Source organism: Rhipicephalus microplus, chromosome 4 (genome assembly GCF_043290135.1).
Source record: "Rhipicephalus microplus isolate Deutch F79 chromosome 4, USDA_Rmic, whole genome shotgun sequence".
Taxonomy (NCBI): Eukaryota; Metazoa; Arthropoda; class Arachnida; order Ixodida; family Ixodidae; genus Rhipicephalus; species Rhipicephalus microplus.
The window spans coordinates 132,515,935-132,536,804 of record NC_134703.1 but is presented as its reverse complement, the minus strand read 5'-3'; the positions used below and the strand labels follow the sequence as shown (position 1 = coordinate 132,536,804).

The 20,870-nt window shown below is 42.2% G+C and overlaps 1 protein-coding gene across 2 annotated transcripts in view; it reads left to right on the top strand.

Moving 5' to 3' along the window:
- Window positions 1-20,870, top strand: part of Vps13 (vacuolar protein sorting 13C) — a 209,788-nt gene that overhangs the window by 34,070 nt on the left and 154,848 nt on the right. For both annotated transcript variants that reach the window (XM_037423426.2, XM_037423425.2), the window contains exons 13-24: window positions 1,055-1,155; window positions 1,259-1,326; window positions 1,860-1,937; window positions 3,985-4,189; window positions 7,070-7,128; window positions 8,269-8,421; window positions 9,538-9,646; window positions 11,608-11,695; window positions 15,078-15,195; window positions 17,257-17,407; window positions 18,123-18,260; window positions 19,599-19,755. In XM_037423426.2, coding sequence (XP_037279323.2) covers window positions 1,055-1,155; window positions 1,259-1,326; window positions 1,860-1,937; window positions 3,985-4,189; window positions 7,070-7,128; window positions 8,269-8,421; window positions 9,538-9,646; window positions 11,608-11,695; window positions 15,078-15,195; window positions 17,257-17,407; window positions 18,123-18,260; window positions 19,599-19,755 — 1,425 coding nt within the window. The remainder of the gene's footprint in view (window positions 1-1,054; window positions 1,156-1,258; window positions 1,327-1,859; window positions 1,938-3,984; window positions 4,190-7,069; window positions 7,129-8,268; window positions 8,422-9,537; window positions 9,647-11,607; window positions 11,696-15,077; window positions 15,196-17,256; window positions 17,408-18,122; window positions 18,261-19,598; window positions 19,756-20,870) is intronic.

The window sequence follows — 20,870 nt, the reverse complement described above, 5'->3', positions numbered from 1 at the left end:
GTCTCTCCTCATGGCAGAGTCTTCCTCCTCCCTGGGCGAGGAAGAGTGGCGAGTGCATGGTAGGGGATGGGGGGAGGAAATGCTGCCAGAGGAATACATGGGATAGTGGCCTGGGAACTTTTGACCAGCCCTGTACCTGTTGGTAGACGAATTCTTTTTGTGGATAACATGAGCATTCAAGGAGGTTGGTATCCTATAAAATGCCGAGGATTGTGAAAATTGCCAGAAAGAAGGGATTGTTTTTTGGAATTTCTGAGGAACTGGCATCCCTTAGCCCTACCGCGTTAGGCAATGTTGATTGTGTTGGCATTCTGAACTTGATGTGCACATTTAGTTTAAATATTACAAAATTATGTGAAGTGGTTTGGGGGCGCTGAATTTGTGTACACATGGTGGTTGTTCTGCTGTAGGTGCAGGCATGCTGCCTTGGAGGTGCTTCAGCACCAACTTGTCTCGACTGGTTGCAGTGGCATAGCAAGGTGGTGGCACACTGAGCGTGTGCCCCCCCCCCCCTCGAAAATTACTTGCCATGGCATACACACCTCAATACAACACTCGACCACATCTGCTTGCCTGGCCCCCCACTTCAAATGAAGCTCCCCCCCTCTCGAAAACATTTCTGCCTACGTCCCGGTCGGGTTGCATGTTCTTGATTGTGGCCTTGTCATGCATTCTATCTAAGGAGTGCTAATGGTGGCATTGTTTTTCTTATTTTATTTTGTATAATGAACTGCCATTTTTGTGGCCTTTCGTGATGTTTGAGCTCAAAATTTACACATAAAATATTACACGGAGGCTTCCTACTGTTGCACTGTCCAGACTAGGCTTCTTATGCAGTATGAAATTTAATTTGATATTAAATATTTAATTGGAAAGTCTTCTTGGCATTGCTATTATTAGTTTGCATCACCAATTACTGTGCATCAATTTTTCCAGGAACTTCGGAACACTACCTACTTATTGCCTGATATTTTTCTTGTGTTTGTGCAGTGAAAAAACTGCATTGTGAAGACCTGTTACCTTTTGTCAATAAACATATTTCCTCATTTTGCAGCTAAGGAGTTTGAGAAAGCCATGACACCTGCTGAAAAACAGAAGCTGTACGCTGCCATTGGTTATCAGGAGAACTCTGCAGCACCAATCTACCCGGTCACCGTGAGTGCAACTTTATATTAATTTATGTTAACATTCACGCTCTTTCGTTTGCGCGATTATATGCAGGCCTGTTAGAAAAATCTTTTTTCTATCTTTGTTTCAGTATGTCGCCAAGAGGTTGAATTTCCTGCTGAAGAACTTTTCGTTGGCCATACATGATGAAGCGAGAGCGTGAGTTGGTGTTGGCATCTAGACAGCTAGTTGAAGCGTCTGCACGTTAACACCCTACTGACTTTTGCTGTTTATTAAAATTTTGATTGTGCACATTTTTTTCATAGAATAAGCGTGACTGGAAGGGCCGCTTGATAGAGCCAAGGTAAATGTTTTTACAGTAAATAACAGTAGTCTGAAGTGAGAGAACACCAATGCAAGCTGGAGCCTCGTATCTCCTGGTTCTCCTTCATTTCATGTGACACTTATTTACGCCAGGTTTGAGTTCATTGCGAATGTTCAGAGGAAACCTTTGTGTCATAGTCTTCTAGCCTTGTTTGTGCTTGTACTTAGCTTTTCAGCGTTTTATGTTTAGACTTGCTTGTGCATTGCTTCAAAACATTGTTATTCCGCAAACACGTCACGACAGGCAGCTGCTGTTGTGTGCTACAGATGTCGGTTTAAATGTGAGGGTTTCTATAATTTACTGAATGTTATAGTTCTTTGTAGGCATGCTCACTCTGTGTCTCTTTTTTTGTTTGTTTGATTTACAGGAAGACCATCATTGTGCAGGCAATCCTGAATGATATGTCTGCAATTTTCGAGGAGAGGCCTAGAACAGATGCAATCAAGTGAGTGTGTTTTACGACAGGCTTTTCGCTGCCAGCATGTCCAGTGATGTGCGACTATGAAAGCATGGCCTTGATAAAAATGATGCCCTATTTTGCTTGCAACGAGTCCGGAATCTCTACATGTTAGAAGTTACAATCTGAACCGGCTTGCTTATAAGACTGACATGTAAATGTGTCAAGATGTACAAATACCTCATATTTTGACCTTGATGGGAATTCCTTGAATCCCACTACAAATCTTGAAGGCCTATGTTTGATTTATGATGTGCTGCGGTAGTCTAGTGACTGCGGTGCTCGATTGCTGACATGCAGGTTGCAGGATTGAATCCCAGCTCTGATGGCCACATTTTCGATGCTGTTGAAAACGCTAAAGGCTCGTGTACTTAGATTTAGGTACACTGTTAAAGAACACCAGGTGATAGAAATTTCTGAAGCACTCCACTACGGCATCTCTAACGATCTTATCATGGTTCCGGAATGTTAAACCCCAGTAATTATCATTATGTTTGATTAATGCTCTTGTGCTGAACTTTTTACCTAGAGGCTTTCTTCTGCCTAGAGTTCAGTTTCACTTAAGTGATCTGAACAGAATCCACGCAAAACTTGCACGTGATGCAACTGATGTTACTGACAGCGCAAGAGACCTCTTTATTGGAAGGAAACTCAATTTTTTGTTTTGCATGTGTATAATCAGAAGGGCTGTGCTCGTACAATGGTATACGCAAGTGGCTGCACATATTGGCTACCCGTTCTTAACCCAATATTGTTTCATCCAGAGTAGAAAGATCATATTGACGCTTAATACTTATCATAAATGATTACCACATTTTGAAAGTCTTTTGCATTATTAAGGCCATGCAAATTGCTCGGTCACACTTGTTTTTTCTTGTACACTACATTACTGAAGGGTTCCGTCGTGAGTTGTTCATCTGTACATGTTAAAATATTTGATATTTCATGCTTCCGTTAAAGGGATACATATGAGCGCCTGGATGCCATATATGCTCGCATGTAGCACACACCCAAATACATATTGTGGAAAAATAAAATTTCTGCGTATTGTCGGGAAGTCTCCTTTCTTCAGTGCCGTAAAGCCCACTTTAATACCAAAATTTACATGTAATTTGGATCCCAATTTGCTTTGAGTTTTCTGTGTATTGTGTGCTGTTTATATGGAGACAATCCACAAATAAGAAACCTGAGTGGCTTGCAAGCTGGAATTAGGTTTGTGTGAAATGGTGTGTTCCTTTAAATTAATTGGTGCAAAAATTTGCAAGAAACGATACAGAGGAAACATTCACTGTGCTTTCTTGCCTTGTTGGGTATTTTGTAGCGGTCTTGCAACTTTTCATGTTGTGCAAAGTGCGTTTAGTGTTTACCTACATGAACATGCTTGGATGTTTACAATTATTACTCATCCTTAATAGCTATCTCCAATAGATGTTGCTGCATCGCTCAACCTTTAACACTGCCTTTTTATGTTCGTGCAGGCTGCTAAACGTCCCTCAGTTTTTATGGTATACTCACTTGCATTAGCCTAAACATACACCGAAGCTTTATATCAATAGCTTGTTATAGGATTGCACCGGTGCACTTCGGTGTGCTTTGCTTGCAGATGGTTTTTTCTGTGTTTGAATACTCATTATTCTGTTGATACAGTAGACTCTCATTAAATAAAGCCTGAAGGGACAAGAGAAAGCTATTATTCCATTTAGGGGGAATTTTGTTTACTGAAAGATAAAGAGGGGTGTTGAATTCGGATATGAAACCAATCCTGACAAAGCCAGTTGCTCCGTTTACTGAGAGTTTTCTGAAAGATATCCGTTTATTGAGGGTCTATTGTAGTATTAGTCACCAGGTGGCACGTGCTGGTACATTGCAGTCTTGAAAATGTGCTTTGGTATGTAGGAGTGTGTTCAGCAAACATTATGCTTTGCAAATTTAGAGAGATAGTGGCAGGTGTCATGCGAGTAGAACTAGGCCACACTTTCCATCTATATTTCTAGTGGCTTATTTGCAATCTATGTGGTGCTTTTTTTCCTCCCAGGCTGGAGTCGAAAATAGAGAAATTCAGAGTTCTTGGCTTTCCTGAAGAGCCGTCCGATTTCTGCACGCTAATCTCATCCGAGATCCTTCAAGGCAACGAAAAGAAGACTCTTTTGTCCTTTTTGTTTGAGACGAATCCAATTGACGAGAAATGTGACCAGAGGGTTCACCTTTTCGCAGAACCCGTGGAAATGGTGTACGATGCGGTACGTGAGCATGTGTTTTAAGCTGTAAGGTAGGCTAAGAGTATGTTATAGGCACATCATAAAGTTGGGTTATAGGTGGTGAAGAAATATGCATCACTCATCTGCAGTGTCCTAGGTGCTGTGATAGTAAAGGGAAAGATAGGTCAGAAAAATAAAAATTCCCATTTCTTGAAGGGTGCCACTGATAACTTGCACATGCTATGCCACTTGCTTGCTTCAGATACGAGATCCAATTTTAAGTCTTATTCTGTTCCAATTTTATACATGTTCCTTTAACTTTCCAGTCACCACTTTCTAGAAGCATTGCTTAGAATGTACTGGTGGGCTTATTGGTTAATGAATATCTTATAACAGTGTATGTTAGTCACAGAGATGTTGCAGAACATAATAGGTACACATAAGCGTTTATGTATGTATATCTGTTCTTATGTTTCGTGATGTCCTAGTTTCTGATGTGCACTTGCATATGCTATTTGCAAGATATCACTTCCTCAGGCCTATCTAAACAGAGTATTGGTGGCATAAATATTATTGAATAAATAGCCTAAGACCAGCTTTATTTCTCTACCTGCCTAGAGCAATAGTTGAGAGACATTAAATACAAGTTTTAATGCACTTTCTCATGTTCCAGATTTCGGGTTCCTTAACCTTCTTACTTTTTAAGACTGGCTGGGAAGTCCAATAATTCAAATAAACAAGATGCACTGGTTTATCTGCCACATAATTCGCTGTGCTGAATTCGTGTGTTCAAAAAGCAAATGTTATATTTGTGTGTAAATATTGTCTTCACCTTGTCAAAGCATAGGAGGTCCCCAAAACTTAGTTTTTTTATGCTAAGATCCTGCAATTTTTCAAATTGTCACGATAATTCTGATTCTAAAAAAAAAAAACTCTTTAAAGGTGTTTTTTTCTTACTGAAGAAATAAGCTTTCAAGTTATTATTACCCCTGTATTCAGAAATGCTTCTTGTCCTGAACTTGACTTGCCACTGCCTTCAATGCAGCACAAATGCATCTCGAAAGGCAGCACAAATGCACACACATTTCAAATGTGCTGCATTAAAGGCGCTGGCGAGTGTCGTGGGGCGTTTCTGAATACGAGGGCTAGTAGATTTTTGAATGCACTTACCCACATTTTCGATAAGCATGTAGAGTATGAAATGAGTTGTAAGTGAGAACAGGAAAACTGCAATGCTGACCATAGGCCATTCAATACTTTTATTCAAAGCACTTAGGCACCGATCTTAAAATAAGTGCAAGTTTTCAACATACTGGACTGTGCAATGGTACATCGTTGGCATTATTTAAGGTTAGAAATGGCTCGAAGTAGATTTATTACGCAAATTTGCCTAGCTGCAACAGGACGTTCAAGTTCTATATAATAATAGCATAGTTTAGTGCCGCATGAATTTAAGAGGAATAAATGTATGGGGCATTTTGATGAGAGCGTTGAAGAGCTCTATTTACAGAATTTCTGTCTGGGCATTGGTGCCATTGATTTTGAGTGAAGAATCAGCGTTGTTCATGAGCAAAAATTCGAGATGGATGCAAATGAATAAATTTAAAGTAAAATCTTCAGTTCATGTAGAAATTGAACGTGGGACTTGTCTGGCGAGCAAGTGTTCTATTGTAAAATGTGAAACTACGGCAGTGCTTGAAAAGGCTTTGTAAAAAAAACACACTATATGAATGTAGTGTAACGGAAGGAGTTGTCTTAGCACATGCAATATGCACAAGCCCGCATGGAACTCTACGGACGAGTAGTGGGTACTTGGCCAATTAGCAAAAGAAAGAACCATGGAATAGTGGACACATTGCAGCTGTTCATCCAGTGAACATGACAGGGTAGTTTGAAATGGCCTGTGTAATGTGCATAAATTTTTTTTTGACACATTGTTAAAGGAAACGTGCACAGTGCCATTCTTGAAGGCGTAGCTCAAACACCCTCCAAGTTTTTGTGTTCCACTCTTGAAGATTAAGCTCAAGCATGTGAAGCAGCTTTTTGACTAGCCTGTGTAACACTGTCCCTCCGTCCGCACCGCACTCCTCTGGCTGCAGGTGTTGGGGCGGTAGTTGGTCGCGCCTTCCCTTGCAGTGCGCGCGCGTTGACGTCACTCTTTTCTTAGCCTGTCGCCGCTCGCTTGCATGTAATCTCTCTCGCTTCACCCTCTCCACTGCTAGCAACGTTCGAGCGTACATTGAGCGAACAGTCTTTCTGCGATGAAACTTATAGGAATGGCAACTTGCCTCCTGTTTCTTTGCGTTTCAAACAAACGTTCACACGAGTAAACACTACACCAAGTTTCGCTTCAAACCGTTCTTCCAGCACCCGCGTCAACGCCCGTTTCAACCGGGTCAGCGCCGCTGCTGCTTCGCATTCCATCAGGGTTCCCTTTTGGGAGATGTTCCATTTTCTTTTTTTGGTTAATCATGAGCAGACATTTTACTGAAAGGTTGTCTGGTATATTCAAGATTCTGCAGTTGTAACACTTGGTGCAGTTATGTGCCTACTTGCTAAAAAAAAAAAAAAAAGACCCAGAAAGGGAAATAGTGCTTGACTGTAAAAGTTTGCTCTAGCATGAACTTATGATCACCTGTTGGCTGCTGCAGCAATGGGCTATTAATTTATTTGTTTGTTTATTTGTGTGATTTTGTTCAGGGGGGGGGGTGCAAATATCCGCTCGGAAAATAACTATAATAATAGTAAAGCAAATACAACAGTTAGCAATACGTAGTTCAAAAAACAACAAAAGTTTACAGTTGCAGCATAAACTGTTCTGAAACTGCAGTTTTGAGCAATGCTTGGTTCTTAGTGGCTGGAAGGTATTTCAGTGTCTCTGTCATTTACTTACGTGTTATTACTCCACTTGTGTTTCTGCAGGCTGTCGTCTCTGCCTTGGTGGATGTTTTCAGCCCCCCAGAGCAGGCTACTCTTGACAAGTGAGAAGCCCTACACTGTTTTACTGGTCAGAAAAACCCGAGTGTAATTGTGTGACTGCTCTTAAAAAGGCACAGTATTTTCTGACAAGTGTTGAAGCATGATGTCGTGAATGGGCCTCACCAGGCTTAGGCATAGCGAATGAATGAGTATGTCTCGTAGAGTACCCGTTAGCAACAGAGCATGGAAATTAATAAATGCCCGCATCCTGTTGAAAATCATCAAAATTAAAAATAGTACGCAGTGTGTGCTTCTCTTCATAGGAGCATGCTTCAAAAAAGTGAAATGCCATGCAGGTATGCTTGGAATGTCCAAATTCTGTCTGGAGCTGTGTGCATGGCCAGGCCAGAAAAGTTGCACGTTACCAACTATAGCACATAATTTTCTTTGTCTGTGTTTCTGAGAATGTTACCAAAAAGTTAAATAGAAATAGAAAAGAGAGGTGGGGCCTGTTGCTTACACATTACATGCTACCACTCCTCCAGCTCTACCGGAGCCCTCCACTAAGGCGTCTTATCATAATCATATAGTGGTTTTGGGCCGTTAAACTCCACATATCAATCAATCAATCAATCTCCAGCTCTTGAGAAGTCAAAGGAGCTGCTTCAGCTACGAAAACTAGCCGAACCGAAGTGACATAATGTTGTCCCTGCCAGCGAATCTCGCCTTTGGAGGTGTAGCAGACGGTTTAGTTTTGTCAAACTTGTACCACGATAAACCATCTTAAAAAATGATTTTTAGTGAAACTCAAAATAATGAAATTTGTCAGTGTTTACATGGTAAATTGTAAACAAGGCACTTGATAAGGGTGCTTAAATATTGAGCTATTTGTTTTTGTGTTTCTTTGTTTTGAAAGTGTAGATTTTGTTTAGCTGCATTCTTTCCTTGTCAAACGAGTTTTAGTCAAAGGCTCAATTTCAAATTTGGCATTTGTTGCGTTTGGTCTTCGTTTCTCCTGTGCCTTTATCGTGTATTCACTGCACATTCTTGAAGAATGCATCAACTGACCCGTATGTGTTCGCGTGTAATGGATCCTTGACGACGCTGTTCTGTTAGGTTCACTGAGCCCATTGACCAAGACGTGTTGCACTGCTTCGAGACTTTGTGTACTGCTCTAGCACAGCCATTCGTTGCACTTTCAGGTTGCAGGCACAGGCAGTATCGAAGCTGAATGACATCAAGGCCATGTCGGCCACTGGACTGCAGCATGCTATCGAGCAGCGGAAAGCTCTTGAAGTGCTGGTCGATCTGAAGCCGTCCTACCTGGTCATACACGAAGGTGGTCGGAAAAGGGAGTAAGCCTTCTCAGTTTTGCCATCATGCACAGGTTCAGTGGGATGTCTGAATATTGTCGCACGTCCTGTTAGATCTGACTATGCAACAGTTGTGTGTGTGTCATGTAACACTCACTTGAGTTCTACGAGGAAAACCGCCTTTTTTATGTGCACAATAATTAACGAACAAAATTCTGATGAGACCGTGTGCACCCTTACAGCCAGTTCATTGCTGATATATATATATACACACACGCACACGCGCACACACACACACGCACACACCTACCTACCTACCTACCTACCTACCTACCTACCTACCTACCTACCTACCTACCTACCTACCTACCTACGTACCTACCTACCTACCTACCTACCCACCCTACCCTACCCTACCCTACCCTACCCTACACTACCCTACCCTACCCTACCCTACCCTACCCTACCCTACACTACACTACACTACACTACTACACTACACTACTACACTACACTACTACACTACACTACACTACACTACACACCCACCCACCCTCAATAACTCGCACAGCTCAATAAAAATATTGTCACTACAGATAGCTATGTCGGCAACAATGGGAGGAGATTTGTAAAGACATGGGCAACCAAAGTGGCACTCCACCAATGTGAAGGCTGCTAAGATTTCTCTTTGAGCCCACCAATGCCAAAACTGAACAGTGATATTCTATAATCTCCTCACACAAGAACACAAAAGAAGAGTGCTTATGCCAAATTTAAACTATCCAGTTGTCTACATTGGGCTACGCTGATCTTTTGTGTGACAGAACATCTACATGACTAAGTACCTGCCAATACTGGAGGAATTAACTTCTCTTCAGGCTTTTTGAAGCATGTAAGCAGTTTGTAACACTCCCCTCCCACCTTTGATATGAAAAAAAAGGCAATCTGAAGTTGTCATAAAATTGTGTTGCGTGCCGACAACTAGTACAGGCTATAGGTGCCTCATTACAAAACTAAATAATGCACACCATGTTCAGTGCCTACCTAAGCGTGATGTGTCCTCTTGTGTGCATCATTGTGCCTGACGTTTCTTCTAGAGTTGGCTTATGTGAAGTACACATACCCCAACAGTGCGGTTCATTGTGTTTGTGGTTTCAGCAACAAGCTCCTTCTGGTCATCAGCTTCGGTCAGCTCTGTGTTCACGGCGTGCCAAGGAGTCGCAAGGCACCTACAGTGCACGAATTGGTAAAGTCTGGCAGCACTGAGGTATGTCGTGTCGTCAGCTGCACGAAGCATTTGCATTCTGTTTTTATAGCTTGTAATGGTGCCTCTGTCGTAGTTCATAGACTGTTGTGAAATGGGATGCAGGAGTTTTGTTTTCAGATCAGTTAAATTCACATGTGTGACTTACACAAGGCTGTCTTGTAGTATGTCTTTGCAAATAAAATTGACTACTTTTGAGGTATCTGTACTGAAGAACTTGTTGTGTCACTTTGTGCTGTCGGTGAAGCAATTCAGCATGGGAATTATTAGCCAAATGTTAGAGCATAGTAACGTCGAGCAAGTTGATGTATGGATTAAAGAAATATTTGGGTTGCAAGTGAAGGCAAGGAAGAAAAAAAAAATCCAAAGAGAGGATTGAAGACAGGTGTGAAAGGTTTTGTACCCCATGAAGTCCTACTTATTTTTGGTTGTGTACAGCCCTCGTTTGGCACATGTGAAATGTAAGTGGAAGATAATGAAGTTGCAGGACTTGTTGCAAGACTTTTTGCAGGACTTGTTGCAGGACTTCTGCTATTGGCGCTTTCTGTGAAGGGTGGCTTTGTTGCAGTTACGGTCTGGCACCCTGTTCAGACTTCACAGTTTTATCACGACCGCTTGTGAAAGAATAGTGTGACACCATGCTGTGTAGTCTCGAGCTGACTATTTATCCTTCTATTTCTTACTCCTCTTCTTTTCTATCTCTTTCCTTTCTATTATTCTCTCTTTCCCTTACCCCAAGTGTAGTGTAGCCAAACGAGCCAAGCTTAGTTAACCTCCCTGCCTTTCCTCTCTATTTATCTCTCTCTCTCTCTTTTATTGCTATAGCAATGATATGGACACTCTCGGCTGATTTTTGCGATGGCGTCAGCATGGCTGTTGTCATATTCTGTATATGTATGTATTATGTATAAAAGTTACGAAGAAAAATGCAGAAAAATGTTTTCCAAATGACAGAATAGAACAAGCAATTACTTGCTCTTTAGTGTGTGGCATTAGGCTCGGCCACAAAAGCGTACGTTCTTCAGTGTACCAACAGCAAACTATTTATATACACCATAAACCGCTGGTGGTACACTGATCTCTGGAGTATTTCAGTGTGTTCTCTGCATCAACAGCAAGTTACATAGTAGGAAGGGTACACTGTTGAGGTCGATGCCCCGCTCATTGCGATGCATGCGGTTGTCCACCACCTGCACTTCCTCGGGCGTTTCAGCTTGTGCGTGCTCTTGTGCACTTGTGCGTGCAAGATAGGTACATCTTGTACTTTTACTGAAAAGCTTGTGTTGAAGTTGCAGAGTGCACAAAGGTCACTGCCCGCTGCAGCGGCCTCGTTTGGGGAAGCTGCACGGTTCAAACACAGTGAAGTAACAGCCGAGACACTCACTGGTTCGTGCTCGTCCTTTGTGTACCTGTGCGCGCGTTTAATGCATCCTTTGTGTTTGAGCAGTGCATAATGTTTCGAGCTGTGAATGTTGTTAGTTTGTGCTCATCCTATGTGTGTTCTTTTCATGCGTTCTTGTGTGCTTGAGCAGCACGCTTAGAGTTTTGATCCGCTTACGGTTCTTCATGCAACATTCCAGTTTTTTGCTATTGCATTCATTGCTTCACCCTTGCAGTGAAACCGACTTTTTCTTCCTTGTTGTCAGTTGTGCCACAAATATTTAACTGTACATTGCATCTTCTAGGATTTGTATGCATGCAGTGTACATTTAGTGCCTGAAATGAAAAGAAGACGTGCATTTTCACAGATAGCAGGAGGTAGATGAACTGATAAAAAACAATGCTGTGGTTGTAGCTAGCAACATGGTGTAAGCTATTCTTGTCAATCTCTCTAAACGTGGTGTATTGGGTTTGGGACCTCGGTTGTTATTGGTGATGGAGAAGTGCAGGAAAAGTTGTAGTAGGGTAAGAAGTTATGTTGATTGCTGCATGTGTTTTACTTTTTTTCTATTCTCTCTGCGCAGTCTGAAGTGATGCAGGTGATGATATCCCAAGCGTATGAAAAATACACCATACGCGTGACAGCCACTGAAGTTGTTGTTTGTCCTCCAGGTCAGTGCTTCTGACTTCTGAATCATTTAAAAAAAGTGGAAGCCCTTTCTACTTTCATTGTTCTTGTTACCCGTGACCAGAGTGTAAGAATAAGTTGGGTGATGACACTGCGGCGGCGCCGCATCCAGATTGTGTTCGCCGCTTGCACTGTTTCCTTTTGATGCGACAGATGGCACTCACAGAGGGTGGGCCAAGGTGCTCACTCGGGAGAGGCTTCGATCCGCGTGCAGAAAGTTATTGCTGTGGAGTCTCGCTTGTTTATTATGCTCGATAAGCATATGTACATAGGTGTCAAATTAATACACTGCGATTCTGCTGTAATGAAATTGATTTTCTAATTGTATATGCTGCTTATTTTCCAACAGTGTTTTTCTCGTATAAATGCTCCCACAGCAGCGAACGTTGGCCAGGAGAGTGGTCGCATTTTGACGTGACAGCACTAGAGAGCTCATTTTGCTTGAATTTTGGTGTTGGCGGTGTCGGCATCTTAGATTTAGAACAATCAAGCAATGTTGTTCATTAGAGAAAATTTCAGGCATTTGCAATAAGGATAGCAGATCGAGAGGGAAGGCACGCTAGTTGTTAAGAAGGCGATACTTCGGGTGCATTCGTTTCTCTCTCTCTCTGTGTGTGTGTGTGTGTGTGTGTGTGTGTGTGTGTGTGTGTGTGTGTGTGTGTGTGTGTGTGCATGCGCGCACACACACGTGCATGTGTGGTTGTATGCACGTGCGGATATCACTGTCACGTTCTGGTTGTTTAGCAAACTGAACAAAAAAACACACAAAAACAAGAAAAAACCTCTGTCGAAAATCTTTCATTTAATCCATTGTGAAACTTCCGTGCATTCTATTAAGAGCTTCAATCGACACGCGACCCTTGCCAGTCACCTGGTTTTGCATTGCCACTGTGATCGGGCCACCTTTGACCAAACCACATCGCGATACCATGATGTAATCGTTACGTTACGGCACGTATCATCATATTGACACCACAACTTTTGGTGATCTTTTACATTACCTTGTGATGAGCTTTTTGCATCACTCGTATCTGATGCCGTCGACGCGAGATGTCGACAATCATAATTCGCGTCTGATTAGGCATCTAAGGCTACCTAAGGCCTTTGCTTTAATAAATGGTGTTGTGTCGTAAGTACTGTGTGTTGTGTCGTAAGTACTGTGGTCGGAAGTGCGCCTGCAATGTTGCTAAGTGTTGCCAGACGATGATGATAAAACGCTAGAGACATCTAAAGACGAGATGATCTGGTGTGACGGTATCAAGCATGGCAAACTAATTATAATCACGGGAATATAGTGAAAGTAAAAAAAAAAAAAAAACTTGGCTGTATCACAGAAATAGTACATGCAATGATTTCTCTTGACTCGTTATTCAGCAACATTTAATGTTTATTGGTCCTGATAGGCATAGATGACACAGCTCAAAAGGTGGCATCCGAATTTAAAACAAGAAATTACCTTTCCAGCTTGATGAGGAACTGAATTAGTGGCTCGTAGGCCCACACTATCAGTGTCATGTTGAGAAGCATCCTCCTTTTCACGTGGTAGAGGCCTGTTGCTGCTGAAGTTGAAGCGCTGCCTCTTGCATAATGTGCCTGTTGATTCAGAATCGCGATGCTGTGGAGTTGCTGTCTCCATGTGCAATAAATTTGGCGTACTTTCAATGGTCGGGTCAGGCACTTCAGATGCAGTTGAACCTCTTGGCTTCCGTCGCTTCCGAGAAGTCGGCAGTAGAGTGTGCCGTTTTCGCAGAGCTTTTCTGGTTTTTTGCTGTGTGGTCAGGTATCTTGAGCAGCCTAGGAAAATGCTAGGCACAGCATCCTAAGCGAGCGTAAGTTTCTTTGGTCACAACAATACAGGGCATTTTCTTTGTATTGTTGTATGTTGCAGAGATTGCTTCTTCCAGGAAATGCCTCGCGTACGCATGGTCAGTAGGCTGCAAGACTGTGAGCTCTCAGAACTGCCTGTCGCCACTTATGCAAGTGCTATTGTTCACGTGGAGCCTTGTAAAGCGCCACACATTTCATACAAGTTGTGTGCCCCGACTTGCAATTTGGAACTCCAGCAGAAAACTTTCAACCTACACATCACGAAACTTACATGCGCTCTATTAAGAACTCAATTGACACACGATCCTTACTAAAACGCCATGTTTCTATTTCGAGGTGCAGCAACAACGACAAGGCCACTGACGCACTTGTAGTTGTATGCAGCGTCAAGGTATGCGTGCACTAAATCGCAAAGCACGAATCAGCAAAACAATGCACTGGCAGGGCTAGTAGGGACAGGGCGATGCATTTCCAAATCACAAAATCTCATGCATGAAGCTTTGAGGAACATCTTTATTTGCATGGGAATTCAGAGCACCGTGTGAATGCGGCGAAAACTACTCGTGGCTCACGGTCATGTCAGTACGTAACCTATCGGTGAGTGTCAGCACCTAACTTATTCTTACATCGTGCCAAATATTACAGAATATTGTGATGAGACATAGCTAAGTATGTACAAATATTCAAATGCTATGGGTATTCTTTATAGTATTACATCATTCAAATTTGTTTCAAAACAAATTTAAATTGTCAAAAATTTTGAAGTATATAAAGTGAACAAATAGACATAAATAAACCGCATGTAAAACTTTCTGTAAAGGTGGTTTCACTGCAGCAAAGATGTGCTGTACTAGCAATGCATCTACTCAGGGGAAATTCGCACTCCTGCGAAGCTTCACTTCAATATTAAATAAACTTGTTACTCTGACATCTATTGCTCATGTATTATGTTTAAAAGCTTGTTATATTGGCTTGTATGCTTTAAAATGTAACGAATGTACAGATTATGGCTTGCATTCCACTGAAAGTCAAATCCTGCAACTATTCAAAGTTCCTTTCGCTTCCCTCTCAACCAGAAAAAATGAAATCTGTGCATGCCTTGTTTTAATTATAAAATAATATTGGACAGGTTACAGTAGGCTCTCAGTGAACGGAAATCTGTTATACGGAGCTACTGACTAATTGCGACAACTGTCTTTGGTACAATGTGTTTCATTTTTAGATTCTCCATCCTTGTTAATCTCTCGGTATATGAAACTCCTGTTAAATACAACACATTTTCCTAGTCCCTTCAGGTTTCGTTTAATGAGAGCCTACTGTAGCTGGCTCAGGACAAATGTGCTCATTTTTCGTTATAATATGGGATATATACTATTTGAATTTGCTTTGAAATTGTTTGACCAAATTTCTATTCACTTCGAAATCACTTTAAACCTGAGATTTACTATTTGCATGTGCCTAGGCATTGTCACTTTGTGTTGGGTACTTGCTGTGGACTCTGACTCATAAATTTTTTATACTTGTTGGTCTCGATTTCAGGCAAAGAATGGAAGTCTGTGCTTAGGAGCAGCAACTCTGAGCTGCATGTTCTGCAGCCCACAGATGTTTTAGTGGACATCGATAAGTGCATCATCGCCGACAACGTCCGCTTGCCAAAGTGAGTGCCCCCGTTCTTTTGCAAGAATCTTGTGTGTGAAAGTGGAAGCCGTAGCTAATATGGCAGCTGTCACATTTGCACAAGCACTTTTGCCGATAAGTATTGTTGTGTGGAAGTGACCAACAAAGGGGAACACTGAAGAAAGCTTAGCTTCTCTTAATCAAGGTGAGAGCCTTACATGTCTCATCGGAATGGAAAATTGACTGTCGGCAGTGTAAGTATACCACGTCGCCAGCCATCAACACGTGTGATGCAAGAAATCATCATGTGATGATGTCACCATATGACATTCGACATCACATGAAATATGACATTTATGGTATCAGATCAGCAAGATTTTTTTATATCACTGACATATTGCTAATAGTTTTGCAGAATCCCCCAAAGTAGCGTGAGGGTGACGAAAGGGAAATGATTGATGAATTGGTTTTCGCACTGTTAGTTGCTAGTTTCTTGGTTTGAACGGTTGGTAGAGGGACTGCTCCGAAAAGTCGTTTGTACAGGTTTTGATCCCCGGACCAGGGCAAATTTTTCAGCAAGGGAGAATATTTCTTTCTGAGAAGTCTATATAAATTGCTTTGTAGCTTCATGCTACAAATGGGCGGTGGTCAATTTCTCTTTCATCACTGCGACTTCTTCATCACGTCACAACGAGACATTGTCGTTTGTTTAATGGTGGGCCGATCGCTGAGGCAGTGTAAAGCAAAGTTAGGTGCAGAAAGCTTTTGGAGGTGGCCATGGGAAGATCGATGCATGGTATGAGAAGAAGAAAAGAAGGCTGTCACGTTTAAGTCGTCTTAAGCGAAATCATGAGTGAGGCTGTGAGTTTTTTGCTTCGTGGCTTTTTCTCGGGCTTGCTAAAGAAAGATGCAGTCTATTTTAGCAAAAATGAACGATGCAGCTAAGTTGTTTGTATGTAGCAACATGCCTTTTTATTGGCAGTTATAGCTATCGAATGATTGGTAATCTTTTTGCTAACTACACGCAATAGTGCCAGAATTTACAATGTCAACAGTATAGCAATAGGAGGCATGAAGTGCATGTTGTACAATAGTAGAAATGTTAAAGACCCTGAATACCACAGCCTTGCATTAAAGTGCAAAGCAAGATTACAAAGAGCCATTCTGGCGGTAGTGACATGCTGAGGAGCGTCGGGGTGTTGGTTTGACTTGTGGCCTTGATTTATACATTTCCATTGGGGTGAAATGCCAAAATGAACATGCGCGCTAAGATTTAGTTGCTTGCTAAGGGAACATACGCGGTTGACACTTGTTTGGACTCACTTGCTACAGTAAGCTGCATAATGTTATCTTTATCCTTGCCCCATAATTGAGTTTATGGGCATCTATTTTGCCAATTGTAAACTTTATGCACATCAAGGTTGTACGATAAAACCCCTCTAATAAAAAAAACAACAAAAAAGCGCAGCAGCTTGGAAATCCGAACAAGTTGTTAAGGGCAGGAAAAAGGGCTGCTAAATGATAGGACAGATTAATTGCACACAGCTCTTTTAAAAATTAATTCATCAGTTTATGGCTTAAAAAAGTCATTGATAAAGGTCTGGCATTTCTTTTGTGCCTCTGCCTCGACTAGACCCTTTTTGAGCTTGGATGGCCTTTTGGCATTGCACATGACAACTCACTCACATATATACTTAAGCACATCAAGAGCAGCAACGGTTCACAACTTATGGGGCGCAAATGTTGTGGGAACATTATGCGAGAAGGGGGTTTTAAAGATAGTCATCTAGATCTGTTATTGGGATTGAATACTAGGAACTTAGTAGCGGGTAAAACGTATTGGGGAGCTGCATATAAGCGGCGTACTGCTGTAGTTTTTGCAGTTGGGGTTAGCAGCTCTGCGGCGATGCTATCAATTGAGTTCATTGCACAAGTAATTGTTTCTCGTTACGTATAATGTTGAAGGATACTGTCTTCTTGTAGCCTTTGATGGTTTCTTGTTATGACGATTATTTTTCTTGCATTCTTATTTCTGCAGAGCATTGAAGTTATTTCGTGTTGTCCTGTACTGCTTTATTCTAAGTGTGAGTTTAAATTGCAGAGTTCAAGTAACTGGAAAGCTGCCGCTGCTGCGCGTGTCAGTCACAGACTACAAATTGGTGCAAGTACTGAAGGTCTTGAACAGCATCCCGCCGGTTGGTGACAGCACGCCCCCGAAAGTTGTGGAAGCAGCTCCTGTCATGTCACTACCTGTAAGGAAAGCGATCTATTTGCTGCCGCCTTACTTGCTGTTGAGGGTGGTGCTCATATATTTGGAATTTTGTGTACCGGCTTGTAGAGAGGATTTGTAGGGCCACTGGGCACTTATGTTAGCCCATAACGGAAAGATGTCAAAATATTATCACCTATGCATCAACAACCTCATTATGAGTGAAAATCTTGGCAGAAGTGTGTGCGAATCGTCTTTAACAGCAGTGCCCCTAACATAACAAAGAACAGTGCAAACGAGGAAGTAAACTAAAACAAAATGGTTGTAGAAAGCGATGTAAGTGCGGCAGATGTTATGGGGTCTGCAACAATTTTGGCAAGACTTCTTGTTCCAAGTTGTGCATGGCACGTTCTAGCTGCATTTGCAGAACAGGGAAGCAGCAGGAAATCTGGGTAAACAGTTAACAAAGTGAAGTGTCCGCATAAAATTAGCTGCTTAACTTAAAAAAACTGTCTGGGATTTGTAAAAGCGTTGTTTTTGGTGGATGTTGTTGGTTCCTTCACAGTGACAGTCTGGTCTTCAGTTTATGTGAAGGCGGCTGCTACATGAGTTGCTTTTTTGGCTGCAATTGTGTTGCTCCTTTCGATAAAGCAGAAAGTTTAAAGTGTTTCTCCTTAGGTGGTTAGTAGTTGCCAAGGTTTTACTGTACTTTAACTTCTCGAAGCTTGGCCTTCCATTATTCTTTCTCCCCTTTTCAGGAAGTTGACCTTCCAACGAAGATTGAGACGACCACTGCTTTGAATGTGGCTCCCAAGGGAGAATCGTCAAGCAGTGAAGGTGCAGCACAGCAAGATTACGATTCAACCGACCTGGAATTGAACTTCGAAATAACTGAGGTGCAGTTCTATTCTGTCACTTACCTACCTTAAACTGTCTTGACATTCCTCTCAAACTGTGCTCGGCTACTGACCCAGAAGTCACTGATTCGATCCCTGCTGTCGCGGTCACATTGAGATGAATGTGAAACGCCAGAAGTCCATGTACCATGCAATGTCAGTGTATGTTCAAGAACACAGAATGATATGAAAATTCATGTTATTTGTTTGTGTGTGACCTGGCTTCTTGAAAGGCTCACACTGTCCTTATAGGAGTGCATAACTTGCGTCTCTCATAATCATATGGTGGTTTTGGGAGGTTAAACCCCACAAATCAATCAAGGAGTGAAGAACTTGTGTCGGAAGCTTAACTTGTGCAAAACCACATCCGTGGTCCCCGAGTGGGGGCTAGATTGCACAGCCCAATGTGTGATGTTGTATGCTGGTTTATTTCTTCAAGCCATAAGTACTGTTGGGGCCAGTTACTGCCCTTCCAATGGTGGCGCTCGTAAATATTACTATAAATACATAAGGACAGTTCAGATTCCTATAGTTGGCTAGGAGTACTTTTGTGATTCTCAACATCTCCTGCACCCTTGGATTGCATCACTCTCCCCAATCTTGCACTCTGTGGTGTAGCGTACTCATTACCTAGCTTGACCGCAGGATTTTCAGGCATCCACATCATAATCTGTCTTCAGTCTCTGAGGTTAGGAGGGGACTGCACAATAAGCACAATGTGTCTGCGTGTGGTTTAAGACCGTATTATAGCTGGACCTCCTCTATATGCAGTTACATCATAAGTGGTCTGTACTCTACAAAGGGTTAGCCAAACAAATAATTCAGTTTTAGATCACTGTTTATTCACAAATATGTGACATGCAAAGTGGGTGATACGTTAAGAGATGCATAGTCACCAAGTTTTTGGTGCATCCTACAAACGTTCAGTCACCGAGCGCCCATCTGAATGGTAATCCAGTTCCATCTGAGCAGATAATGGCTGCTGATTCGGTCGGTATACACTCCTCAGACATAATCCGAATTTTCGAATGTAGATCTGGTAGCTGTCCAAAATAACGATCTCCTTTACACATTAGTTCTATGGGACCAGTGGTGGTGCCGCGCGACTGTGCAAATCACCGTGCATGTCCGAATTATCGGTGTTCAATTCATCGGTCGGCGACATTCCAGGGTCCTGCTGGTGCGTTCTTGACCATCACAGCCACGTGGCAGTATTTTAAACTTCACATTATATTCGTGAGAACTGGACAGCTCGAGGGGTCGTTCTACTCCTGTGAATTCTTTGTGGGGCACCTGACCAACTCGCAGCTACATGTGTGCCGTGACTTTGTACCGCAGGTGGTCCTGGATATCTCGCAGACAATACAGGGAGTTCTGAAGCCAGTGGTGCTTTTCCAAGCACAGCAGCTGAGCCTCAAGTTTGAATCTCGGCCGCTGGACTGGCGCTGCCAATTGTGCCTCAAGAAGACCCTCTTGGAGCACATGGATTTCAATGGTTCGCTTTCTGCCTTTCTTTGCTGAAACTGCAGTAGACTGTCAGTTAGCAAAAAATCTTTAAAGTGTAACTGCTCCCTAAGTGGAACAACTGCCTCTAATATGGTTGGTTTCATACTTATATCCTCGCAACTGATAAGACAAAGTAAGGACAGCATCTGCTTTAGAGAGAAAAAAAGAATATATATTGCCATGTACAAGGAGGTCATTGCCACCAACTCAATGTTATTTTTTTTGTTCTCACCTTTATCTACGCCCTGTTTTAAGTAGACTAGGAGGCAAAGTCACTCTCCAAGCATCTTCTAACCAGTAATTGCCACATTTTCGTGGTACATAATCTCATAATCTCCCCTTCCCCCCCCAAGAAAAAAAGATACACTATGGGTGGACGAATGTTCGAAATTTGGAATATTTTTCAAATAGTGTTTGCTATTTGATTAGATTCACACTGGAATTTTACTGCTAGAACTATTCGAACTTGTTAAGACAGATGCTTGGGCTATTGATTCGGAATCAACATATTTGCACGGCACAAGACTACGAGTAGTTAAGGCGTAACTACAGAAGAAGAGACAAGAACAAGCGCTCTTTCTGTCCTTGTCTCTTCTGTAGTTATGTCGTAACTACCCGTAGTCTTGCGCCATGCAAATATGTTGATTCAACCTTTCAAATCAGTCGGTGCGATTGTCAAACAGTCAGTGCGATTGACAAACAGTCAGTGCGATTGAAATTGGCCCCTTCAGACTTTTTTTATGCGCTTTACGTCTTTAGTTTTTCGTATTGGGGCAAACCTGCCTTTCAGGCTCTGCTGTGTTCAATAATGTGCTGACTTAAAAACGCCCTGCAACACTTTCTGAGCATGGTTGGAAAATGCGAGCCAAATATTATAGCGCAGCGCAAAGCCTGGCATTGAAAGTAAATTCTCAGTCAGCTAAAAACTGCCTTCTCTTCTCTTCACTAATCATGATACAAGCTCAAAAATCCCTCGTCACAGCCATTGTATCAACCATTGGTTGGTATGAGCCATTGTATCAACCACTGGCTGATAACAGAGTGGCGAGCTTGGTCGTGACTCGGGCTGCTGCAGGAGGCTATGACTTCTTCATGGTTGTGTGT